This window comes from Poecile atricapillus, chromosome 2 (genome assembly GCF_030490865.1).
Source record: "Poecile atricapillus isolate bPoeAtr1 chromosome 2, bPoeAtr1.hap1, whole genome shotgun sequence".
Taxonomy (NCBI): Eukaryota; Metazoa; Chordata; class Aves; order Passeriformes; family Paridae; genus Poecile; species Poecile atricapillus.
The window spans coordinates 63,738,598-63,765,738 of NC_081250.1; the positions used below are offsets into that span (position 1 = coordinate 63,738,598).

The following is a 27,141-nucleotide window of genomic DNA, read 5'->3' on the forward strand; positions in this document are numbered from 1 at the left end:
TTCCTAACCAAGCCAATAAATGTTTGAAATATAGGTGGAGATGTTCAGGCCATTGTGGTAGAGGTCTGGAGGAAGAGAAAATAATTACTTGGGATTATTATAGCCATAACCCTCAGCTACAGATGGTAAAGAGAGGCAGACACAGTTCTCCATGCCTGTAGAAGGTAGGAACAAGATAAAATGCAAAAAATGAAGGACATGTCAGACCAAAGGAAAACTGAGGGAGCATGTCAATGGAATGGAGAAGGGTGGTGGGAAGAATCTGAACAATGAGAGAGATTTAACATCAGGAAAGACAAAGACAAGGGATACATAACTTCATAGATGGCTAGCTTTATTAAACTATTATTTTAGACATACAGAAATAACTTCTGTAAACAGAGAGAGTAAATATAACTGTATACCTAATTATTTATGCTCCTTATATAACCTGCTTCTGTGTATTGCATATGAGATGATAGCAATGAATATTTTTCACTGAGAGGTATAAACATGAAAAATTAATTTTACATTGGGTATAAATGTAAGAGTTTATGCCCACTGTCTACATTGATACAGTGTTCTATTTTACTTTATTATCAAATTTACTTTATTATCAGATTATTATCAGTTTATTATCAGATTAGGGGAACTGCTGAAATACATTGAAAATGTAATCAGCCTGCTCTTTACTGATACCATCTCCTAAACCTACTGCACATGCAGTTTTTCACACCAAATTTATAATTTCTTCGATGTATGCAAATATCATTATTTTTAATTGAATGACTATTTAGAGAACTAATAGAGATCACCATTTAGTTTGGGAACATAGGGAAGTGAAGTAGAACTTTCAGATTAATGGCCTTCCAATCTATTCTGTGATTCTATGAAGTGTAGCTTAACATGGAATAAGAGCTAGAACACCTTTCCTGTGAAGATAGGCCAAGAGAGTTGGGATTTTTTCAGCCTGCAGAAGAGAAGGCTTCATAGAGACCTTTTTGCAACCTTGCAATAATATATAAAGTGGGCTTGTGAGAAAGACTGAGAAAGACGTTACCAAGGCTTGTAATGACAGAACAGGGAACAATAGTTTTAAATTGAAAGACTGAATATAAGGAAGAAATTCTTTATTGTGGGGGTGAGGAGACACAGGAACAGGTTGCCCAGAGAAGCTGTAGATGCCCCATCCCTGGAAGTGTTCAAGGCCAGGTTGGGTGGGACTCTGATCAATGTGGTCTATGAAAGGTGTCCCTGGCCATGGCAGGGGCTTGGAACGGGATGATCTTCAAGGTCCCTTCCAAGCCAAACCTTTCTCTGATTCTGTGGTACCTGGCAAAGTTCCTTTCTCTCTCCCTCTATGGAGGTTATAACAATGTAAGAGAATGTAGATTACTTGTGCTCAGCAACTGACTGAACCCTTCTCTTCATACCCTTCATGACACATTGAACAAGGCCTTTCAGTTCTCAAGAATTTGAGTGCAAGTTCAAACACAGGAGAGAGCGATGATCTGAGTGTACATCTTAGTCTGAAGCAATGCAAAAATGTTTGAACATGATAAATTAGAAGACTGTAATTATTGACTACATTGTAGGTTTCTATAGTAAAAAATTTAAATATTAAACATAATTCATTTATTTAGTACAATATTTCACACTAGGTACATTCTATTCTATTATGATCAGTGAATGTGAGAAGACCTAATGATTTTTAAATTATTATTACATAAGGAAAAATGATTGTAGTACCCATTAGCTGAATTAGCCTGAGAATCTGGGACAAAATTCATTCTGTTAATACAGAAAAAGAATAATCTTCACCTTTAATAGAACCTCACAAGTTCACAAGTATGGAAATAGTGTTTTAAGGTAAGGGTTTGTTACAGCCATTTGATCAAACAGGAGGAGCTCTCAGTGCTGGTGAGTACTGGTAGTTTTTCTCAGAAGGATAGCTGTTGCAGGTTAAGTTTGACTGGTCCTAAAACCAGTACCTCATCCATCGTATCTTTGTATTTCTATGTCTTCAGCTGTCCAAGAAATTGCTGAAATCTAGGTGTGACTTGTTTATTTATTTCCTGCCAACAATGCTCATTCCATCATGAGTGATGAGCCCATCATTGCATCTGAAGTATTGATTTCACTTTACTTTGGATATCACTCATATCTGGAAGTTGTCTTGGAAGTATGGCTCATTTAAATTATCCTCTATGTGATGAGTCTGAAAGATTAAATTTCAGACTCATTTTTATGGATGTATATTTTTTTAAGTTTTACTAAATGTGAGTCTAAGAAAATTAGAATCCAGTAAGTTATCAGGTTGTTTAAATAGCTTAAATGTTATTTAAATATTTCTGTGAAGCTTGGTAACAAATACATTCCAGAAAGCAATGAGTTGCTCAAGTGATAATTTCATTTTTGTTACACATTTTAAAGTGAGAATGAAAGTCACAGATTCACATTGTGTGAAGTTAAGCATAAAGGTCTGCAGAATTGGGGTCTAGACAGAAATATGATATATATAAAAGCTGTAGATATATTCCAGACACAGTTGTTAATCATTGCACACAGCGGCTTCCACTTAAATGCATAAAAGGAAAAAAGGAAAAAGCAGTAGTTTGGCAAGGCATTAACAAATTGGAACATTTATGAAAGGTAGACATTGGTGTAAAAAAGGTATTTCATTATAGAGGGAGATAGAAAGAGAGAAATGTCTTGGGGCATATAAGTACAGATTTAGAAGTGTATTATACCAATAATTTACCCTTCATATCTGAAGAAGTCAACAAAGCAATGCATGAAGTTTCTATAAAAAACTCTTAAGTAGCACATTTGGATATTTCTAACAAGAGTGAAGGCTGTTAACTACTGCTTCTCTCCCAGCTGTATTGTAATTGCTTGAACTCCAGCAAACCCCCAGGAGCATAAGCCTAGATCAGAGGGTTTCCTATGCTTGGGTTTTCAAAAAGAAGGGGACAGGATTTCTGAGTTGGAGCTTGGCCCCCTAAGCTGTGGGTGCTGTATACTGTGGTGTGCACATTTATGTCTGTGCAATTTCCCAAAGCTGTGCCATTTCCAGCCTCCCATATCCTTCAATCAGGCGGCACAGGGCAGCTGCAGCCAGCCTTGGAACAGATCACTAGTGCATACAGGAAAGTGTTCTTGGCTCTGGCAGCAGGCACACAGGCAGACACTTCAGAGGAAAGAGAAAGAAATGTACTAAATTAGAAGACACAAAAACAGGTGCAAAGCGTTGAAATCATGTCCAAGCAGTCACTGCTGATGATAACAGTTATCTCTATCTGCTTCATAAAAAGTTTGTGATACAAGCAGATGTTCATGGATTTTTTGATCTAACAAAGTTCTGTCTCACTTGGGTTCTGTCCAAGATGTGTGACAATATTTTACTTCTTAAGGGCATCCTATTGAAATGTGTGTGACTGTGTGAGAAGAAAGCCAAGGAAGTAGTGAATAATATAGTGCATTTAAGAATGCACTTAGAAGGAAATAGTGTAGTTAAGGACCTATAGACTTTAGAGCATCTGAACCCATTTTGCTCCTCATGTGGAGTGGTGGTACAAAACTGGACTGGACTATTTAAATTGGCATTTCAAGGCATGATGAATATGGTTAGGATATTCGATGGTACTGTGCTCACAGAATGAAAGTACCTATCTAATGTATGTTTGTGAGCAGGATTTAATCTGAAATAGTAATTTCCATTGATTGATTGTGTATATGTAAGAGAAAACAAGCTTGTCGGTGCAAGACTGATGGATCTACAGTATTTCCTTAAAAATGTAATTGTGTAGTTTGTTATCTTGGATGCAAAGTGTCCTTCTGTATCCTACACCCAGTGCTGAGTGGTCACTATACTCACTAAATCTCAATTTAGCCATCTTGACATTGTGGACAATAGCAATTACCAGCCTAATGGAGATTTGTTCAATTTGCTACCAGATATGACATTCTTAGATGTCAGTGAGTCTTTGGAAAAAGCTGTTGTTACAATGAAATATTTGAAGTGCCCAGGGTAGTATTTTACCTATGCAGTAATTGTCATTTTTGCTTGCTACAGCTTTCTGTCTTTAACAAGCAGTCCACAGCTGTAATAGTGACCTGTCCTTTTTCAGTTCTCTCTGATGAAGAGCAAGTGCCTTTTTTTCCTTTTTTTTTTTTTTTTTTCCTTGAAGAAGGGATTCTATTGAAGCATGCCTCTTTCTACCCTCCACAATTTTTTGGTGATGAAAATAAATGAACAGCTGTAATATAAGCTCACAAGAATGCCTAATGAAAAGGTTGTTTGCTACAAGGCCTGCATGAGTAATCTGAGGGAAGTGAAACTTCTGCTCCTATTTCTACAGGTTAACCTTGCAGCAAGAAAACAACCAGTAATAATGAGAGACTGCTGTAGTTTTCCGTAAATCAAATAAGTGTTAAGACACAAATCTTGCTCAAAAATATTTGAGCAAAATTGTCTTGTACAATTCCAGGTGGATCTGTACTTAACTTTTTGTTCTTTGTATACAATAGTAGTTTAGGATAGATTTTACCAGCAGGTGTATTTACAAACAAGAAATATTTAGAAACTAGCAGTGAATTTCATTACAGTATTTAGTTTCTAATACAGAATTTCACTCAAGTGATGAGTGAAATCCTCTCCCCCTTTATAAATCAAAACAACTTAGGATGAAGTCTACACATCTTTAAAAGCAGTTGAGACTTATTTAAATCCGGTTTCCATTGAAGCCGGTATCTTCAAGTATTTTTTTTTCCTGAAATAGCATTTTAAAAAACATTTATTACTCCTTAGATAGTACTCTAAAAACATTCTTTAAAAGCTGAAATTCTCCACAAGCTCCACACCGAGAAGTACCATCATAATTCCTACATTAGCCTTATTGAGTGCAATTATCCTAGTCTCAGTGCAGACTTGGGCATTTTATTTTAGTCTAAATAATTACCTCCAGACATTTTCTTATAAAATGGCACTGCCTCTCTCCTGTTCTATCAAAACATTTTCCTGTAATATATCATCTCTGTACATACTGATGTGAACAAGCTGCAAAAGACCAAGTTCTGCAGGCAAAAGCCTCCTATTATTTGTCCTGTATCTCTTCTGTGCTGTGTTTAGTTTGACCTACTTATCAAGCAGCCATCGTCTGAGCCACTTCACTAAAGCTAAAGGTCAAAACTCTAGTGCCAAATTCCAGCCACAGCCATGACTGCAATCCCAGAGGCCTTATCCAGATAGAAGTAAGGGCAGCATAGATATACCAATTTAAATGGCTGTATCTTGGATAATATGTAGACATTTCCACAGTGCTCAGTTTTTCTCAGTGACAGCCTTTTCTCTCAATTTCTATATACCTTCCATTCCTTTCTCTACCCTTCCCCTTCTCTATTCCCTGTTCCCTTACAATTTTTTTGTTGAAAAAAATTGCATCCTTTAGTTGCAAGTGTTTCTTTCTCGGAGAATAGGCAGCATTCTGATTTTTGGTATAGGATCAATTAAGAAATTGGCTATTCTGGCACTTCTACAATAGTTGCCTCTTTGGTGGAATCTGCCTCAATCACATCCTTGTCCCTTTGAAAGAAAATATTTTTACTCTCTTATTCCAACAGTGGCTGAAAATATTTGTCTTTACTGTATATTAATTACATTCTCTTAACTTTGACCAAGCACCATTCAGACATGTTAAGGGAAAACCTGGGTGTGGCATGCAGCCTAGTTCCAATGGAAAAAGGAAAGGAACTACAAAATTGAAAGTATGCAAAATAGAGAGAAAAGGAAAGGTATACCTTGCTAAAGGGATTGGTCTTCTTTTTAAACAAATTTTTCTATAAGTAAAAGATGATTGAATCTCCCTGTTGGAGCACATTACTTGTTGGCAATTACATAATCATACGTTCTCAAATTATTTAGAAGACCATGGCTGTATAAACATTTCTGGTTGGGTAACTCTGAAGATGTAAGCGTAATTTTAAATCTTGAACAGGTGATAAATGGCAAAAGTATATTACAGGGGGCTGAAAAGCTTGAAAACTCTACAGATGAATAATTCTGCTGAGACTCAGTAACAAGAAAATAACCTGGCCTGTTTTTTTGTCGTTTTGTGTTTTAACTGACAAAGATTACAGGCCCTGTAAGTCTGCTATTTCATCCAGTAAATTGCAGCTCTTTGGGCAGCATAACTCCTTGCAGACAGGTGGCTTAAATAGGGTAGGTAATAGAACTGTTGTGCTAAGCTACTTTTACCAAAAAAACACCTTAGCCCCTGAGTCACAGTCCACCTGTTCCCAGAGGTTGATATATGATATTTTGAGCTTCACAGTTCTTGCCTTTTGCTGTGCATATGTATGGGAAGAACAATACAGAATGCTGTAATCATTTTAGGTGTGAAACTAGGATTACTGTAAAGGGGGAGAAAACAGGGATATCCTTCCCTTTTTTTTTTTTTTTTTTTTTTTGAGAAGAATGTATTCCCTATTAGGATTCCTGTTTGTCTGCTGTCATGAAAGGGCTTTTCAATAAGTTAAGGGAGGGATTTCATGACCTCCCTCTAAGCCACCTGTTGCTTCATCTGCAAATAGATACTTACCTCTTAATAGGAATGACTAACGAAATAGTTTCTATATATCATACACATGCATATATCGTTTTATTTATGTGCATTATATAGATGCTTATAATCTTCTGGCTCAGAGTAAAATCAAGCATTGCAGCTACAAGAAATGCATTGTTCAGATGCCCCTCAGCAGGTTCCCAGCACAAGAACTTTGTTCCTCTCAATTTCTATGCTGCACTGTGTCAGCCGAAAGCTGGATAAACACAGAGGAACATTGCGGGTGTTTGTACAGGGTCTGGCACATAAGCCCCTCATATCCCCAGAGATAGGAGCCTCTGACTGCAGCTCCTTGCTGCTGCAGTACTACAAATATAGTAACAGTGACATGGAAGGCTAACCCAGGGAGCTGTTCAACAAGAATAGCTCAGGAAATAGTAACATCTGCGATAAGACATGAAAAGAAATTCTTACTGTCTCTCAGTAGCTGGGTTCAGACACGTCAAGCTGCATACAGCCACCAAAAATTAGTGATGGAATGGCATCCAGAGCACTTGTGTTATATATGAACAGCTTTTTATTTCTCTAACAAGATTGGCTTTGCCCTGTGCTCCAGGGGAAGGAAGCTTTTAGGAGAAATGTGCCTAACAAGGCCCAGTTTCTCAAAAGCAAAGGGCTTCACTCAGCTCTGCTGCAATTTCAAGGGAGTTAAATGAGAATTTCAGCCAGGCAGCTATCTCAACATAAACAATCATTACTTTCTTCCAGCGAGCCTGTTAAGTGAGAAAAAGAAGTGTACCTCACCCTTCTGCCAGTTGAATAAGATGAAGGTAGAAATATAACATATTTCGAGGCTGTACCACAATCCTGCAAACCCTTGCACAGTGACATTATCAGACCCAGTGCTGTGAGCAGCATCAGACACTGTCGCTAAAGGAAACTTCTCTGCCACAGTCAATGAGAGGCCCTTGGGCCTCTCTGCAGATGGCTTGGCGTTATCCAGCAAGGAATAAACCCTGACCCATTCCTGTCACCCCATTTAGAGCATGGTTGGAAGCTGAAGACAATTTTTTTCCCTGAGAAGAAATTTCTGGAATGTTTTGTCACCTACAGAGCTCTTAGTACATGGTCACAGGGCCTGCATCTCCTGTTCCTGATAGGTCCTTACTCAGAGAATTGCATTTTCTTCCATTTCTAAAAGCTCCAGGAGTGTGGTTCAAAGCACATCAAGTTCACTTTGATGCAAAGCTACCAGGTTAAAAGTTAAGGCTTACTTTTGTGTTACATTTTCACTCTATCTCTTCCCCTGCTAATTCTCACTGGGGGCATATTTGTAAACGATGGAAAAATGACCACATGGACATGTTAACGGGAGCAGTCAGCTATCAGTATAACTTGTTGGTGTCTACAGACACCCCAGCACTAAGAACAGCAGCTGTTGCCGAGGCAAACAGCTGAAATAAAAGAGGAAGAAAGGCAGCTTGCAAACAACCGCCTTCACTGGTCCAAATGGCTCCTAATACTTTTTATGTAAAGACACACTGTTGTTAACATCTGCGTGAAGTTAATCTGAAGAGTTGTTTGCAAATAGCAAAGCTGCTAAGCACCTGCTGCTTTAGGATAGATGAACTTTTGTGGGCATATAACATGCTATTTTATTCCCAGCAGCTCTCACAAACACCACCCTATACAGAACAGAAATGAATGGACTTTGTGAAGGGAACTTTTGTTGAAATTTGATAGGACTATACACAAGTATTACAGATACCAGAACCGTTTAAGAGCCTGGCTCAGAAATATCCTAGAGCCCAAGGTTGTAAGTTGTCTTAGACTAGTAACTAAGGAAAGCAAAGTAATTGATGGTGACTGAGGTTGGTAATTTGAAGGTTCATTTTTTAATAGATGTCAAAATTAATTTTAAAAAAAGTTCCTGAGACTACTTGGCTGATTTTTAAGTTGCCTTTACATCAGTGTGTCTGAGTGCAGCACAGGTCCCATTTTCCTGGCATGCAGGCAATGCAAGTGAAATGTGTATTCTGTATTTCCAATTCACTTTTGTGCTTTCTACCCACTTTTGAGAGTTTCCCTGAGCCACTCTTCCACAGAGAATTTCACCTCATTTGAATGTTTGTTCGATTTCAGTTAGGTACATCAAAATGGCAAAGAAAAGAAGACTGTAGCCAGCGTTGGACTGTACCCTTCTTCCCAGCAGTGAAGTTAGTGAAACTTGCCTGGCTTTTCCATGCTATTTTAATTCCATGGGGGTTGTCCCACTGGAGGTATCCATGCTGTGAGATGGGAGATCTACTGAGTGAAGCAGTTAAACCCTGTACTTTAGAGACCTTTTTTTTCTGTGATTTGTCCTTCAATTTTGCCTAGCCTAATTTGTGATTAAAGTTGTTTGCAGTTCCCAGAATGGCCCTAGATAATGAAAGTAGCATGCTACAATATCAGTTAGCTTGTGCAGCTGTAACTCAGGTCTTAAACTAGACAAGATTTGCCATGCAGGAGAAAAGCTAACAACCAGGGTTCAGTCTGTCTTTTATTTCTGTGACCGTACAAAATTAAGAGGAGAAGTTGGAAGGGTGACAGAACCTCAGGTGTCTTTATCTTGTGACAGCTTCTATGTTCTTAATTAGGTCTAACTCAAAGTCTTTTGTGCTCAGTGGAGATAACCACTGACTTTGATGGAGGGACCAGGCTTGTAAAGAAAAGAAGAGGCAGATGGGCAGCATGAGTGCAATGAATACATTTTTTTCTTAGTTTTGAAACCCACTTAAAGGACTAGAATGTCTTAGCTGCTCAGGCCAAAAATTGAGATTCTTGAGTAGACTTGTATTTTCATGAGCACTTTTCTAAAAAGAAAAAAGCTCCTAGTTTCCCAGATCCTTTCTTACATCTTCTCTTCATTGAAAATAAATAAGACAAGTATCTCCAGTCATACAAAACCATGTCCAAACTTAACTGATGTGTTTAAAATCCTTCCTTTTATCTGTACTTTGACGGGGTAGTTCTTTCAGAGTTCTGGGAGAGAGATGACCCACTTCCACAGATAAACCCCTCTGAGTTTTACTTCCATCTAATTACATGGATATTCCCATACTTTAGTTGCCGTTTGGGAAACTGCCTTTGATGACTACTCAGCAGCATTATTTTAGCCTGGAGTGTCCTGCATTGATCTGTGATGGTCTTGAGTTTGACACTTGAAGCAAAGAGACTGCCAGAGTGACCTACCATCTGTGTTAGATGCAGAATAACCAGATTGCTTCCAGAATTTTTTTTCTTTACTGCATCTTTGCGGCCTTTGCACAATTTAGATGGTGATAATTCTAAATGGATGTGTGAGTCTTACACAAGTTTCTGGAAAATCACAGCACTGTATTGATAGGCAGGTGTAAGCAGTAGGTATTTTTGAGAAATCAGATGTCAGTCTGGAATGTGGCAAGCAGATTTTCATCTCAGACTAAAAGTTATTAGCCACTACCACTACTGCTATTAATTGCCTTTCATAAAGCATACATAATTCATAACTGCATGTTCACACTGTGAATAGTGAGTGCCATTTCTGAGTATCTGAGTGTTTTAAAAAGCCTTGAAAATGCAATGTTCATAATTCTGGATAACCAGGGCATAGTGGATTCAGTTGCTATGGTTGCAGGCAACAGAAGGGGAAGATCTGTATTGCACCTCAGACAGCAATAACTGTACCACTAAATCCACTTACATTCTTTTTTTTTAAATTATAATAATTCACAGTTTTGCTGACTCTACTGCAGGTAACTTCGCTGGCATTAGCAGAGGCAGGGAACAGGCACTATAAATTGAGGGCCCACTGAAGAAGTTGTCCCCAGCCAGAAACACTGACCTATAACAAGGAAGTGTGTAAGCAGAAGCTCTGAGTTAAATGTATCCATGCAACAATGGAATGTCTCTGAAAGCAGACGACTTTAGTCACAGTATATCTTGACAATAAATGATAATTGGTTCCAAAAGAAGAATCTTCTCATTTGTTTACATTAGATTAAAAAAAAAAAATTAGTAACAGGAAGAGAGCTTATTCCCTTAGGAGATCTTGGACTTTTATTTTGTTTTTAAAGTATATCTGAAGAGTAAGTAAAAAAGGAGCATGTGGACCTCAGCCCTTTTCCTGTTATCAGTTTGCGATTACATGCCAGAACAAGTTTTACTTTTTAAAAAATAGCTGTAGTTTTCTCTCCTCTGAGATGCACGAACCAGATCAATATTCTGCTGTTTCAGTTTAGTGGAAAGTAGAAAGAATAGTACCATAAATGGTTAAAAATATCCTCAGAGGCCAACAAAGCAGTATCTGTTTCCAGGATGGATTGTGCACTAACAACTTCTATCTCTTAACAAAGGTAAGCCAGTTTAGAAGAGCAGTGGCTCCATAAGTTGCTGTAATTTTCCCATTGTATCTGCCCACCTGTTAATATTTGCTGCTGCAATGCACTATACCTCTGTAGCTAGCTGAACTCGTAAGAACCAACCTAATTTTCTCAATAGTTCTCTTACAAGTTCCTTCTGTGCTGCAGAGAGGTAGGATCAGAGTGACACTCAGTGGCAGGATTGTAAAAGTCATTCTCAGATTCTCTCTAATATCTATTATAGGATGTTACGGCATTCTTACAAAATTCTAGTCAGATAATTATTAGTACTTTCTGTCTGTTTGATAATACTCTATGTAAGCATTGTAATTCAGACCAAAATATGTACTTTTGGTTATGCAAACTGAAAGATTGCATTACTTACTTTGCCAAGGCCCCCTTCACTCATAATTTGTGTGTTGTGATCTCCTGCAACTGAAAAAAAAAAAAGGAAAAAAGAATTCAAGAAATTGAACTAAAACCTCAAAATTGTATTTCAGACTCAAGAGACTTGAATCACCATAGTTTTACATTCTGTGGTATTTGTGTCTTTACAGATAACTTGAACAGTTCAAAGAATAGCATTTTTCATCTTGCATACAATTTATCATGTTCCCTACATATAACTGACAGTCTGAGCCTCTCAGTTATTTGTGTTGTACCAAAACATTTTATCTGAAAGAAAAAAATAAAAATAAAAATTAAAAAAAAATTCTTTTTGTGTAAGTATACACTAGAATAAATTGTGGAATAGTTAATGTTAAAGGTCTTTAACATCAGCCCTTACAAGTGTTTGTGACAAATAATTTAGGTGGAGTAGTTCTGCAGTAAGGGTAGAGTGTGGGCTGTCAGGCTTTCTAGCTGTGCTTGCTCAGGTGCAGGGAAGGATTCATAGGATTACATTAGGTTATGGAGTCAGAAATATTCCTGAGCCTGTGGCTTTCTAGAGTCACGAACTCACAGCATTCGAAGATGTTAATAAATAAGAATTGTTGTGATACAATATTTCTTAAAACACTGTATGTAAAATAATTTCCCTGTGTCTCAAACAGGGTCCTGTTGCATCCCCCATGTCCATGCGATCTGTTCTAACCAGCGGCTCCTGCCTTTCCCCGCCACCTCCGCCACCGCCACCCCCGGGACCGCCCCCCATCTTCGATACGGAAACCACAAAGGACGAAGGAACTGCATCCCGCTCCGCCCTCTTTGCACAGCTTAACCAGGGAGAGGCAATTACCAAAGGTCAGGAGAAAAAAAAATAGAGTTGTGATCCAGGAGTCAAACTATATCAAGAGCTCTTGCATTCACAGCATTTTCAAGTTACATTCTAGCAGCTCAGATCCTTCTGAGGCTTACAATGGTCCGATGGAGAAGACTGCATACCGAACCTCCTTTAGAAACCACAGTACCCAAATAAGTTCAGTACACCTGACATTCACACCATTTTGAGGTATCTTTAATTTTAAGGCAGCCAAGCTGGATATCTTCAGCCCCCAGTAACTGGTCAATCTCTTGTGAGTACAGTAAAGTTTTATCCCTCTTTCTGACTCACACTGAGTGTACAAACCTGTGTCAAAATGTCTTACATGTCAGGTGAAATAAAGCTTTTTTGTATTAATACTGGACAGTTGTAATTTAAGTGTATGTCTGTGAATTTAAATACATATGATTGATATATTTGCATTTAATGCTGCAGAGATAGGTCAAATATTGTCATAAATTAGAAAGAGAAACTCTGTTTTACAAATGGAAAAACATGATAAAACAAAGAAAAACTCTTAGAGCTTGCTACAGACAGGGAGGGACCTAGAAGACATAGTGGGATTTTCTGTTGAAGATGCTAAGAGCCCATCCACGGTAGAAGAGGTTTTATATGATCTGCTAAAAGTATGTCAGCAGTTACACTTTAGGTCATTGCACAGGTAAACCTTGAGGAAATAAAAAAAGAGTAATTTCAGAGAATAATATAACACAATTACAAAATTTTCATGCTTCAATACAAGCACTTCTAGGATTGGAAAATAACCTCTCTTTCACAAGCACCCTTTTTTTCGGTTTTTTAGGGCTTCGACATGTCTCTGATGACCAAAAGACTCACAAGAACCCCAGTCTACGTGCCCAAGGTCCACCTGTTCGTTCTCCAACAAAAAGCCATACTCCAAGTCCTACCTCTCCCAAGAACTCCCCACAGCAGAACCATGCCCCTGTCTTGGAGCTGGAGGGAAAGAAGTGGAGAGTGGTGAGTTCCAATCACATCTCTGAATTGCTCCTTGCACTTTGCAAACCAGAAGGAGCACTGAAACATCTTGTCTGTCACTAAAATGCAACAAAACAAAGTTTTGTTGCAACTAAAATGGGCTGAGTCCTCCATTTCTCTGCATTGCTACAGTTCAACTTTTGCTATTCTGTAGGATCTTAAGTTTATTCATTTGTCTCTGAGAATCACTTATAAATTCATCTCACTGAAGAACATCAGAATCGGCATATAAATTCCTTGCAAAATTGACAATGCCCCAGAAACAAGTTCAGTTGAGAACACCAATTAAAATCCCTTTCTGCAGGTCATTCCTGTGAATGAGAGAACAGTCATCACCACTCTCTTCAGTTTCTCTAACCAGTGGAATGATACATATGTTTTTCATTGCCCATTCCATGCAGTCATGTCCTCTGTGCTTAAAAGCAGAGGAGTGTTTTCCTTTTTCCCAGTTTACAGATGGAAAAAGGAGATTGTTTTAAAGTTTGGGTGTTAATTTATGTAGGCATATACCAAAAAATCTATGAATGAAAATTGATGTGACTGTGTTGGTTAAGAGGGAGCAGAAAGAATATGCAGTTTAGTCATGCAGAAGGTTAGATACACAGTCAGTGTATATTACAGTGGAGTCCAGTTTGCATAAGGTGCAGTCACTGTTTGCCTGTGTCATGTTGCCTTATGGTTCTACTACTTGGAACTTTCCTTGTGGATCCCTTAGCCTTTCTTGGACATCCATGGACTGTAATTGTTCTTTTAAGAACTTCTAATGAACACTTCTAATGAAAGAAGTTTCTTTGCCTATTACTCGTTTATTGTATATGGTAATGCCTGTATATGTTCACGATATGCTGTATCAAACATTATATAACACTTGGGGAAGGAAAACTTGCTCTATTCTACAGTCTGAACCAGACGGGAGCCAAACAGCAGTTTTGTGAGTGCCTTTTTAAATTGTTATGAGCATAAAAATTATTTGCATCTTTACTGCAAAATTAATGGATTTTATCACTGTCTGTGCTAACTTTTTCAGCTCTGCAGCTCTAAAAGATACAGTGTCATCTAAGGGTCAGTTAGGTGAGATATCTGGTCACCAAGCAGATTATGATTTTAAGCCACAGGAAGGATATTGCTCTGTTGTAACTGAAGATGCAATGACTCGAGGATAAATTGTACTAAACTCCGTCTGACTGTTATCTAAAGACAACCAATTAAATAAGCTTTCTTTTGAAATAGGAATATCAAGAGGATAAGAATGACCTGGTCATTCACAACACTGAACTCAAGCAAGTGGCCTACATTTTTAAGTGTAACAAATCTACACTTCAGATAAAAGGAAAAATCAACTCAATTACTATTGGTGAGTAGGTGGTTCAGCTGGGCTTTAAGTGACAGTCTTGAAAAATCTGACTTACATGATTAATAATACATCTGAATCATTCCATTCACTTTAATGATTGATCATGAGAGTAAAGTCACTCAGCAATGCAGTGCAGGACTGGGAATTTTTGTAGTTAATGTAGCAGGTGTATTTGCTTTTCTCTTGCCTTTCTTAATTATGATTGCTTTTATTTTAGACAACTGCAAAAAGTTTGGCCTTGTGTTTGACAATGTTGTGGGAATCGTGGAAGTGATCAACTCCAGGGATATTCAGATTCAGGTAAATATCTAAGAGAGATGAAGACAGAAAAAGTGGGGGAGAAAAAAGCCCAACATGTAGTTACAGGAGTTTTTAAAAACTCACAGAGCACAACAAAAGTAAGAAGTACCCAATTTAACCTTTATATGCACTAAATTCTGCTGCTGTTTTTAGAAGATGTTTGTGAGAACTATTTACTATCACTGAACAAAACTCCTGCAGCCCAGTGCCTTCTGGTTCTGGTGAAGCTGAGAGATCTGGCAGAACTGTTACTTCTGTCCCTGATCTGCTTGCTTTAATGCTAAGCAACTCCCAGCACTTGAAAGTTCAGTGGTGCTTACAGAAGAAATTCTAGCAGTTAGCTAATGGATTTCTAAGTGCACAAGATTTTTTTTGTTTTCTTTTCCTCTCAATGGAAATGTTCAAATAGACTGTCAAAGGACAACTAATTTCTATGCAGTAAAAGTAGGTGCTGGGATTTCAAAAAATCTCTTTGGCCAGTGACGTGACACTTTATATAACTAAGCAATGTACTATTTTGCCTTCAGAAAGCTTCATCAGAGATCATCTTCCTTGTGATTCTCATGAAAAGAAAATACATATATTTTAAATCTATACATTGCCCTCTCTACTGGAAACACTTGTCCTGCTCAAAATATACAGTCTGCCTGACATTTACAGCACTTCAGTCATCCCACTCCAAAGAGGTCTAACTACCTGCTCTAATACTGGGTTTTGTCTGACACACATAATGTAATCTCAAGAAGGAACTCCAGGACGTATTATTTTAAGTGAAAAAGAAATGTTAATTATTATATTAAACTGCCATTCTTCAAAGTGAGGTCTTTTTCTTAAGAGGTTGTACTTGCTGTATGACATTAAATATAGGCAGTCCTGCTCCATGCTTCAGAAATAATGGTCACAGGCACCACAGGGAATAGGAGCAAGATGGGGTTTTTATATTTTGAACCTTGTGCAAGTGACTGACATTGCTACCAACTGTGCATTATCTTCTTAACTGCAACAATCAGTTTTATCCTTGATCACTACCTGTCTTTTTGCAGCAAAGGCAGTTAGTTAAGAATCCCAGGCACTTATTTGAGCAGTTTTAAAATAATTATATTATTTTTAATCATTACCTCTTAAACTGTTCATGAAAGCTGAAAAATTCAAAAACGTATGTAATGAATAGCAAAACCACAGTTTGCTAATACTAAAATAAAGTGGAAATGCCTTTTATAAGAATCAAAATTCTTAGAATCAAAATTAATCATGTTCTATGAATATTGCATAAGGTTTCTATGCATGTCACGGAGCAGAGTGGGGATCCACTTAAGAAGGCAGGGTCTGGTTATATGCTGTATGCTGCTCAAATCGGCCAGCTCCCACAGGACTGGTGTACGCCAAGTGCTGAGCACCTCAGCTTTCTCAGTAATTTGAAGACCTGAGTTCATAATGTCCAAATACAAGATATTTTAATGCAGCAGATTTCAGTAAATTAATCCTAAAGATTTTGCTATAGTGACTTCAGTGCCATAGTCCTTGTCTCTCCTTTATCTCAGTGGTATCTTCTTTTCTTGCCAGATGTTTGCAAAAAATTTTAAACACCCCTTCCTTCTGTTCTCCATTGCATAAGAACTAATTGAAGAAAATGAACTTTAAGATGCAGTGATCCTCTGTGTAGCTCAAACTTCAGGATAAGGGTGGGATGCAAGAGGACAGACCACTTGGTTTACTGCCACATTTAAGGAGCTGAAGTTGAAAGATATTCTTTAATTAAGTGATGGAAGACACTCTCATTAACAAGTACATCTCTGTCACATGCTGTCACTGTTCTATGGTTTAGGATAATCTCTGCTGTTTTGATGTCCAGAGTATATTGCCGTCCTTGCTAGAGAGGGAAGGAGCAGGAATTTTTACTGACAAACAGTGAGTCCAGCTGTTAGCCATTCTTTCAATCTGAAAATTGTAAACGATAGATTTCCCTTCCTCACCTCAAGTAAATCTTGTGTTTGTTCTTAAAAAGACATATGGAATAGATATTTAATTAAATTGATCTTAGTCCTTATTTAGAACTGTAGCTTACCTGAAGGGGACAAAAACCCTTTCCTGTTGCATGCTGCAAGAGCTTTGAAGTCTTCAGAGTGTATTAGAAATCCCTTGTTGAATACTACTTTATGCCAGGGTCTTTCCTTTGCTCATGCTGGGTTGAAGTTGACACGTTTGACTTCTTAAAGTCTCACTATTGAACAAGGTGAACACTGCCTAAATATGCGCACAAAAGTATCACTGAAATTAGAGCGAATCAGAGAAGTACTGTTATCAAACTGTGTATTAAAAGCTTGCTATATATTACAGATTTGTTGTTGTGTATAGGTCTTTGTTACCACCACCAAGAATTTTCAGTGTCCAACAAATCAAATCAAAGCAACACATAGGCAGGTGACACATAGATCAGATGCTGGTGGTCAAAATTAGACCTAGAAGGCAATGAGGATTTTATTAACAGTATCTCTGTTTGCATTTTAAGATTTGATGTTAAGTAGATTTTATTTTGCAGGTGATGGGGAAAGTGCCAACCATTTCTATTAATAAAACAGAAGGCTGCCACATCTACCTCAGTGAGGAGTCATTGGATTGTGAGATTGTGAGTGCCAAGTCATCCGAGATGAACATTCTCATTCTGCAAGATGGTGATTATGTGAGTGAGATTTTTTTTTTAAATTTCCTTTCTGTTCCATACTAGTCTCGGCAGTTAAGAGCACTTAAGCTGCTAGGAAAGAAACTGATGTAACATGCATATTATGTCGCCAAAAAATAATCCAAAACTATTTAATTTCTATGTGCCTATATCTCAGGAGGAAGAATTCCTTATTTTCTTGGGCACAAAGTAATTTCAAAGATCAGAAATTATGTCCTCTCTTTCCATTCTGATGGATAATGGCTTCATGTCCTGTCCATTTGATCTTCTTTTTATATATCTAAACATAATCTCCCAAAGAAATTAACTTCACAGAAGAGTGCTTAAGTCTGAAGATGATGAGATTAAAACTAAGATAAATATAATACTACTACGGGTGAAATATTACAGCATAATATACTTGTTTTTTCTAAAGCTATTGATACATGGGTAGCAGCTGTAGTACTTTGTACTATTTTCAACATATGTCCTTAAAAGACACTTAAACTGGTGCATTTTCCCAGTTCCTTTCCTGTTCTAGTAAAATTTTCATACTGCGCCCAGTGGCATTTCTAGTAAAGTCATGCTCTGTAACTTCACACACAAGTAAGCAAAGTTTGCTCATAATAGTTCACTGGTGTCCTCAACAAAGAAGAGTTGGAATTGCAGTGCATGGCCATAGCCAAAATATAAATTTCTTGTTAGTGTTTTGGGCTGGAATTTAGTACAGGGGTTTAGTCTTTATAAAATATGTAATGAGAATTTTTGTGCTTCACATTTCCAAAAGTGACTGTTGGATGCCCAGCTTTAGACGAATAAAAAGGGAACAATTCTTAGTGGGTGTATATTCACCTATTTGTTTTCAAAAAAGAGTCCTTTTGGTCAGTCTCATCTCAAAATCACCATAACATCAGAAATTACTGGCTATCAAAAAACCTCTTTGAGGTCTGAATGAAAAACCCTTCTCTTCATGTAATTTTTTGTTTACTGGGTAGAGAGAAATACTCAACATCTCCCATCATTTCACTGAATTTGTAGACTGGAAGAGCACTCTATTTGATGTTCTGCTTCATTTTGTGTACCCCACAAAGGATGCTGACTATTTTGAAGTGTATCACACTTAAAATGATTGGAGTTTTTAATTTTATTTTATTCTTCCATATTACAGTATTGCTTTTGTCCTTAAAATTAGACTCCTGGCTTAATCTCCACATCTAAATCCTCTCTACTGTCTTCCAACCCAGACACCAATGGAATCTGAAGTCTTTTCTGACATGAGGCTTATTTACTTAGTTGATGCAGATAATGGTGTGAGAGGGATTATTGCAAAGTAGTACCATACCAAGGCTATTTGAAACTGGGTAGCAATCAGGCTTTTTCCTGTGTGGCATTGTAAAATAGCTTCCTAGGGTAATGAAGAAGGCTTCTCTCTAATCCTGGCATGTCTGAGCTATCAATGCTTTCGCAGTCATGTAGAACTAATAGTATTCCACCAGTTTTTATGAGATATCCCCTGTTTGTTTAACCATCATTGTTGCTTTTGTTTCCTACCAGAAAGAATTTCCGGTTCCTGAACAGTTCAAGACAGCATGGGATGGATCTAAGTTGGTCACTGAACCTGCAGAGATTGTGGGTTGACTTCCTCACGCCATCAAGCACTTGCTGACCGCGGCCAGACTGTGGCTAGCACACACAAAGCAGTAATGTAAAGAACTAGAAGTAGCAGGAGTTCATGCTGCTGTCATAGGCCTTCAAGCATTAGCTCTGCATGCTAGGAACAATAACACATCTGGCACCCTTTTGTTAGGCATCCTGGTCCTGGTCACATCTCCACACAGTTTGCCTTCACATACAATTTGAATTCTGAATGGGAAGGTAATAGGTTAAACCCCCCCACCTTCCAGTCACATCATTGGTTTGAAATACTGTATACATTAAGCCAACATACTGCATGGTACACTTTTTTTATCATCTTGCTTCAGTGCATTCCTTTTTGTGTTTCTGCTAATCAAAAACAGCATTAAGACTTTAAGGTGTTTGTTTTTACCTATTAAGCAATTCCCGTATGATGCAGTAAAAACGTACCTGTAGAAATTGCAGTTTCATGCAGTTCTGTGGCAATCATAACATGTTTCGTTTTAAACAAGCAAGAAAGGACAACTTTTAGCACAGCAATACACTTTGCTAACTGAATTTATTTATTTTTTTTTTAAATCTGGTAATTTAATCAAAAACATTTCTAATATGCATATTTAGAAGATCCCACAGTTTTCTGTGAAGTAAGATTTTATTATGGTTCACAGACTTGCTGTTTCCCCCTCATTTCTTGCAAATTAGTAATTCTTTCTAAGATAGGGCCTCATCAATGCTAAAGTCGTGCAGGAAATTACTTGAAGGTTTTTTGCTCCTTGGATATTTTTTTTTTTTTTTTTTTTTTGGTGACACGATCTCTCACATTTTAAAATTTCACATTTTATCTTGCATCTTATACAGAAAACCAGGGAGGACAGACACATCTGATACCAGCTAGATTTTCTTACTAATTAAGTTCCTTTAAAATACTAGCTCATTAGTTCATTAAAATGTAGCTCATCATGTTCATTAAAAGCATCATCCTGGGGGTTTTTTTCCCCACTTTTGTAGGACTTATTTAGTTTCAAATATGTCCACAAAGCAAAGCCATAGATTTATGCCATACTAATTCTGAGCCCAGATAAAGGAGTAATTTCCTCTTTAGCCATTTACAGTCCCTACTTTACAGTCCCTATGCTTTTTTTTAACAAAGGTGGAAAAATGTATACATTTGTACTATTTCAGCACATAGTATGAATAAAACTTAAAAAATTTTAAAAGTCAGCTTATGTTTTTGATCACTCGTAATACTTTTCACTCAGTGAAATCACAGTGAGACGCTTGCAGAGCTAGTTACAAGCTAAATTTTGTGCCTAACTTACCTTGAAAGTACATTAACTCTTAAGGGTTTTTAAGTATATCTTTGATTGTAAACCCTACACAATACAACCAGTAGTGCTCATTCCTTACGGTTTTGCTACATGATGTTTAACCTATGTGTATAATGTGTTTGCTTTAATATATATCATTTTTTCAACAGTAAACTTCTTATGAAATAAAAAGGAAAATGTACTTGTTTAAAAACAAAGTTGTTCAGAGCTTACTTTATTGCACTGTTTGTTCTATAGGCTTTCTCTTCCTTAAACCCTGTTTTTCAAAAGCTGAAGTGAGAAAAATTTAAAAAAAAAATGTGAAAGTGAAAAAGTGAAGTGAGAAATGTGAGCTCCTCCTCACATTTCACTAAAATATTACCACTTTTGCTGCCATAAGCCACCTGACAGTGAGCAGAGGAATTTCTGCATGCCAGCAGATAAACCTGAAGTGTCATGCACATAACTTTGGTGACAGATAGCAAATTGAGCTTTTCATGGTTCTCACTTCTAGGTACACCTGTATCTTCCACAGATTATGCCGAGAGAGATGATCATGATGTAGTGCAAGTTGGTAAGGTTTGCCTTCTGTTTTTAGCTTTTCCTGTTGTTTCTCTATATGGCTTCAGTCCACCCCATATATCACTTGGATGTGCCTCATCTCTGAAAAATGGGCACTGCATACTTGTCATGATAAAAGGAGGGTTATTTAATCCTTAAATCATAATTGTGGTGTGTTCCACAAAATAATCTCGTTCTGGAGCATTCTGGCCTGAGATACTGACTCTTTCAGCACCAAAGCGGGGACAAGGCATTATGCAGCAGCAGGATGCTACTTACTGCTTTGGAGGTAAGACACAAGCCAAGTATCAAATTTTGATGATAAACAGGAAGCAGCAAGACAGCCCTGAATCACTACACAGGCAAATTCTTATAGTTCCTCTGAGCGATTTAACTCCCCCATCAAACACAAAGTCTGTGAAGGCTGATCTGATTCTTCTTTAAACATATGAAGGCAAACTCCTTCGTGGCTACACCTTCCCCTCAACATTCATGGTCCTGCAATGGGCAAGACCCAAGTACGTTGCTTTGACTGGTTTCTTAGCAGAAAAAGGTTCTGTGAAGTATCAACACATGCCTGACTGTCTGAGCACACCTCAGACCTTTGTCAGAGGACAAAAGTTTAAAAGAATAGGAAGAAGGCCTTGCATGGACAGACCCAAGGCAATTGCTTCAGCTGAAGAAAAGGATACCAGGTCAGTGGACACCAGAAAAGTAGGAGGGAGACTTCTAAAATAGATTATATCCAGCCACATAACAACAACAACAAATATATAACCACCTTTTGTCAGTTCAGTTTGGTCATCATAAAAAATACTTGTCATATATTTCCAGTAGCTTGGACTGTTTTTTCCCTGCAGCCTGTCATTAAATTCAAAATTACAAAGAAGTGCTAAATCAACAAAGTTTTGCTTCGACTTTACGTGAGTTTGTGTACAAGTAAAGGTTAAAAACTCATTTTGTGAAAAATCAAGTTTATCTTAAGAATAGAAATAGCCAACAAACTGCAAAATGATGATTTGATGAGTCATCTCAACCATGAGCAGTTGTGGCCACCAAGTTTTCAGCAGCAAGAGTGATCTGTGTTTGATGGTTGGTTCCACCAAGGAATGAACTAAATGCTAAATGCTGAGCAGCCCTAAGGTCCCATTGATCTTTTGTTTTTACTGTGCGTTGTCACACAGGATACACCCCTTTATTTCTGTGCTACACTGCACTAATATTGTGGTCATGCCCTAAAATCAGTGCCACTGCTAAAACAGAAAACAGTGAATTTGGTTCATATATTGATATGGAAAAAAATGTGTATGGTGTAATTAGCCAGTTCATGTCTATAAACCTGCATAGGTCAAATATTCACTAGTACAGATGCTGTCAATCAGCCAGTAAAATACATGTAAAAGAGAAGGTGAGTTTTTAATTTAAGCGTCTAAATGTAAAGAGCTTTTTTTCCTATGAAAAGCTTCAATGGGTGTCAAATGTTCTTAAATAGAATAGGGTGCAAAGAGCGAGGAGCCAGGCTTTCTTCAGGGGTGCCCAATGACAGGACCAGAGACACTGGGCACACACTGAAAGTCAGTACATGAGGAAACTGCAATGTGCAAGCTACTGACTCTAACACGGGCTGCTCAGAGAGGCAGTGGAGTCTCCATCCTTGGAGATATTCAGAAGTCCCATGGTCATGGTCCTGGGCAGCCGGCTCTAGGAGGCCCTGCTTGGGCAGGGGGCTGGGTGGATTCCAGAGGTCCCTGCAAACCTCAGCCCTTCTGAGTTCTGTGATACTCGCATAGTTGTTTAGAATACTGGTTACTAAGAACCCATGGAAATTAGAAGCATCGAGGTAGTGACTGCAAGTACCCACCAGATGGCAGGAAAAAGCCGAGGCCAGGCCTTCGCAAGATTTAATGACAACCTGCGGGACTGCAGCGTTTACAAAGGACATGAATGCTGTTTGCCAAGGAGACGGGGAATTCTTCCCTCTAAAAGTCACTGTAAAAACACATAATATTACTTTGATCTTGAAATTATCATCTTGGTAAAAGGTAACGGTTTGAGTAGGATGAACAAGGAACAATCAAAAATAACTACTTGTTACCAATTATTAAATTGATATTTTGGGTTGTTTTTCCTTTTTTTTTTTTTTTTTTTTTTTTTTTTAAACCCTGCTGAGCATATCTCCATTTAAAAAAATACCTGACTGAACTTAAAAGTAATATTTAACAGAGCTATTGAAGATAAAGGAGTAAGTAATTTCAAATCTGTTTGAAAACCAGAAATGTTTTCTATGTGCTAGAGAAGTAGGCATTACTAAGGAAGTAAAGGCTTCCCTGTGCCATAGTTATTTTGCAGAAAAATCATTTTTGTTCTTACTCGTGCCTGAATCCTCAACATATCTAGATCTGCATGAATTCCTTCAATGTTACTGCACTGTGTATTCCTCACCCTGTGCCTCACATATCTTTCCTAGAGACCAAACATTTGTCCATTTGGAATGCTTCAGGGGCTCAATTCAGTGTGCACCCTTACTGCACTCTCCTGATGTGCTGTTCAAATGGGCTCCTTCTCAAATTTGGAAGCTTCCAGATAAATGGAGGTAAGGTTGAGTCAATCACACAATATGCTAGCAAGCACAGCAGTTATCAAGAACATACAAAGCAGATTCAGTTTTCCTTCTAAGGTGATCTGGGCCCAACTTCTGTGAAAATATTGCCCAGAAGTAGCTACTGCTCTCTGAAGATGCTTATAAACAGGTGCCTGACTTATGATCCCCTTCCCTAGGTTGTGCTGCATGCTGAGGACCCTACCTGATCCACTGATCCTGCTGACCACCAAAGACTCTTACTCTCCAAAGCCACAGTCCCACTGCTGCTTCAACAGAGGCATCACCATATTTCCTCCCCGGCAAGAGAAGGGAATGCAACAGAGAAGGGAGTTAGGTAACTGCTAAGGCTTCCCAGTGCCACGTTCCTGAGTAAAGCTGTTTTGTTGTTACTCTTCCTTCCAACAAGGCCAAGACAAAAGGCAGAAGGCAAATAAAGGTGTTTAAGCACAAGTCCTAAACAAGACAGTCAAAAAAAAAAAAAAACTGGCAACAAGACAAAAAATGTATATACCCTAAGATAAAATTGGAAAAGCTTCTTGGTTTTTTTTTCTCTAGCTGATTTGCTATGACCTTTTTATCAACTGTGACCACCAGGATTCTGTTTTCTCTGTATTCCACTTGAAGTTGCATCTATTAGAAATAAATTGCCTCAGTCAACTGAGTAAGGCTTTAGAGCAAATTCCTCCTTCAAGTTCCATAGATGGATGAGACAGATCAGTTTCAGAGTGAAAGGCTAAATTAATTTAATTTGGGAGAAAGTTGTACCATTTTCCACACTAAATGTATAACATTTACATTATATTTATGTAAATGCATACATGGTTTTTGGCTCAAGTTTCATGTTCTGTATCTGGCTGCTTGCCCCAACAAGGAGGAAGGTTCTCACTCTTTGATGACTCTGTATAGTTTCAGTGATGAATAATCTCTTTAACCATCAATTGCATTTAATTTCACTCTGTACATGAACATAAATACTCGATACAAATGTCTCAATAGCATGAATTGTAGCTGCTGGACCCAACAATAATTAACCACTTTGCAATGACAAGAGCTTGTTGTTGATTAATGTCCAACAACTCTCATTCAAGGACTCTTTAGAAGAGCTCCTATTATTAGAATATTTCAGCATGATGCAGGAGATGTGATCTCATATCCACTGAGCAAAGAAAAGAACTGAACTTCAACCCCTAGGCAATTCCCCTGTTTTAAAAGTGGTTTAAAATCCTTGACAACAAGATGCTGGGAGGCATATAAAAAATGAGCAGAAGTACAAAGGTCTGTAGCTCTGTACAACAGCCAGATTCACAGCACACCAGAGTTCAATTACCTCCTATTAACCTTGAAGGATTCCCCACTCAGGAGGGTGTCTGATCAGGTTTTTCAGCATTACCTACACTTAAAGAGCTTAAGGTGGGATTCCAGATTCCCCTCAAACCTTAACTATTGTGATACCAGCTTTTAGGTGCTTACCACCTTCCTTTGATCTAGTTCAAAACATTCCCTCTTGCCTAAATCTCATTTCTAGGGAAGAGGATATTTAACTGCCAAGTCATTCAACTACTTACTTTCATCATCTGGTACAATGAATTGCCCACCCCCAAAAGAAAGCAAAGTAGCAAGAAATATATAAATACTGCCCTGTGTGGCAATCTGACGCAGCAATGAAACAAGACTCTCTGTCATCAAAAGTCTAAGCTGTGAGCTTCTCACTACCAGCAAGCCCTGTTGTCACAGCATCTCTGTCATATGCATCCCAGAATAGAAAAATCTGAATGCTCGCAGAATTTGTGGGTCAACTGTGGGTTGTTTTTTTGGGTTTTTAAAGCAGAAGAATGAAAAACTAGTAGCTGAAAAATTTGGGCATGAGGAAGATTACATTGTTATCTGTTAGTCCCCTGCTTTCTACTGTCAGTGATTGTGTTTCACCTTGACTATCCAGAATAATCTCATAGTGAGTTCTAACTATGGTTATGCTGCTGCTGGTGAGCCTACAATTTACATGTGACTGGCAGCATTATATGAAGTCTCTGAGATCTTGTAATTGTACTTTAAGATCTGATCTGGCTTTCAAAACCTGTGGCCACAGAGACAAAAAAAAATATATATATATAATAAGGGCTAGATACTCCTTGATCCTGAAGGGTTTGTGGTAAAAATCAAATTAAATAGACTGTTTTTATTAAATTATTTATTTTATTAAATAAATTAAATAGACTGTAACTCATGAATGAAGAAGTGAAATATTATAAGGAAGGAAGTCTTGTTATATTACATTTATTGTCAGTTTTCCAAAACAGTTTTTCTATTAGGAATTAATAGATGGTTTAAAACCATGTTTTCCTCTTTACATTGTCTATCTTCCCTCCTTTCTTCCTTCCTAATCATGCTAAAACTTGCTGTGTTTCCCTAAACATTTACTCCTATTGATTTCACCAAGGTCTATATTACAAAACATGCCAGTGTAGTTGTATGGGTCACTATTTGATAATCACTTTGGCAATTCACCTCAGTTTGCTTGTATTAGAGACTGACTCCACATAAACTTCTGAGACTGAAAGAGTGGAAATTTCTGTTAGATACAGGGGTAAAATTCTTTACTGTGAGGGTGGTGAGGCACTGGAACAGGTTGCCCAGAGAAGCTGTGGATGCCCCAGCCCCTGGAAGTGTTCAAGGCCAAGTTGGATGGGGTTTGGAGCCACCTGGGCTAATGGAAGCTGACCCTGCCCATGGGGCAGGGATCTTTAAGGTCCATTCCAAACCAGGCCATTCTGTGATTCTATGATTTTATGAAATTACTTAATTTTTTAAAATTAGTTATGGTTTAATGGGAAAACAGTTCAACAGGTTCGGCTGTGACATTTGCTGTCTTCCACACGGGAAACATTCCATGTTCACAGTATGTATTTCTTGTTAATTCAGTATTGAGCTGTGCTCTCTGTCAGACAGAATTCTCGGTCTGGTCGACATGCTTAAGAGAACACAGAAATCTAAAAGACTAAAAGTTATTTTGAAGAACTGTGTTTAAACTTGCTGCTGGCTCTCTGTTCAGCATTTGAGGGGAGGAAGTCCTGTGAGGAGCGGCTGAGGGTGTTTAGCATGGAGGCTCAGGGGTGACCTGATCGCTCTCGGTGATTACCTGGAAGGAAGGTGTAGCCAGGCGGGGGTCCACCTCTTCTCCGGAGAGTTTCAGGTTGGACATTAGGAAGATTTTCTTCACCAAAAGGATGATTGGAATGGTGCGCCCAGGGAGGTGGTGGAGTCACCGTGCCTAGAGGTGTTTAAGGAAAGCCTGGAAGTGGCACTCAGTGCCCCGGTCCAGTTGACAAGGTGATGTCGTCATAGGTTGGACTCGACTACAGAGGTCTTCTCCAGTCGAAATGATTCTGTAGATTATTTTGTTTGGGGGGCGGGGGGGTTGTTTGTTGGTTTTGGTTTTGTGGGGGCTTGTTTGTTTTGGTGTTGATTTTTGGGGTTTGGTGGGTGTTTTTTTCAGAGAACGAACATGATATGGGATAGGGGAAAAGATGAAAAGGGGGAGATAG

The 27,141-nt window shown here is 38.1% G+C and overlaps 1 protein-coding gene and 1 long non-coding RNA gene across 3 annotated transcripts in view; one reads left to right on the forward strand and one right to left on the reverse strand.

Annotated features, from left to right (window-relative positions):
- Positions 1 to 20,055, forward strand: part of CAP2 (cyclase associated actin cytoskeleton regulatory protein 2) — a 69,225-nt gene extending 49,170 nt beyond the window's left edge. Inside the window, exons 8-13 of the mRNA XM_058830886.1 lie at positions 11,977 to 12,166; positions 12,988 to 13,163; positions 14,412 to 14,535; positions 14,753 to 14,835; positions 17,375 to 17,515; positions 19,049 to 20,055. Coding sequence (XP_058686869.1) covers positions 11,977 to 12,166; positions 12,988 to 13,163; positions 14,412 to 14,535; positions 14,753 to 14,835; positions 17,375 to 17,515; positions 19,049 to 19,132 — 798 coding nt within the window. The 3' untranslated portion in view covers positions 19,133 to 20,055. The remainder of the gene's footprint in view (positions 1 to 11,976; positions 12,167 to 12,987; positions 13,164 to 14,411; positions 14,536 to 14,752; positions 14,836 to 17,374; positions 17,516 to 19,048) is intronic.
- LOC131575424 (uncharacterized) lies at positions 338 to 26,926 on the reverse strand. 2 transcript variants are annotated; one of them, XR_009276796.1, is made up of 3 exons: positions 26,736 to 26,926; positions 11,310 to 11,359; positions 338 to 3,169 (listed from the first exon to the last, which is right to left on the reverse strand). It is a non-coding gene; the product is annotated as an uncharacterized LOC131575424 (long non-coding RNA). The 2 variants fall into 2 exon arrangements; XR_009276797.1 differs by lacking the exon at positions 26,736 to 26,926 and adding an exon at positions 23,802 to 23,904.
- Positions 26,927 to 27,141: the final 215 nt, after the last annotated feature.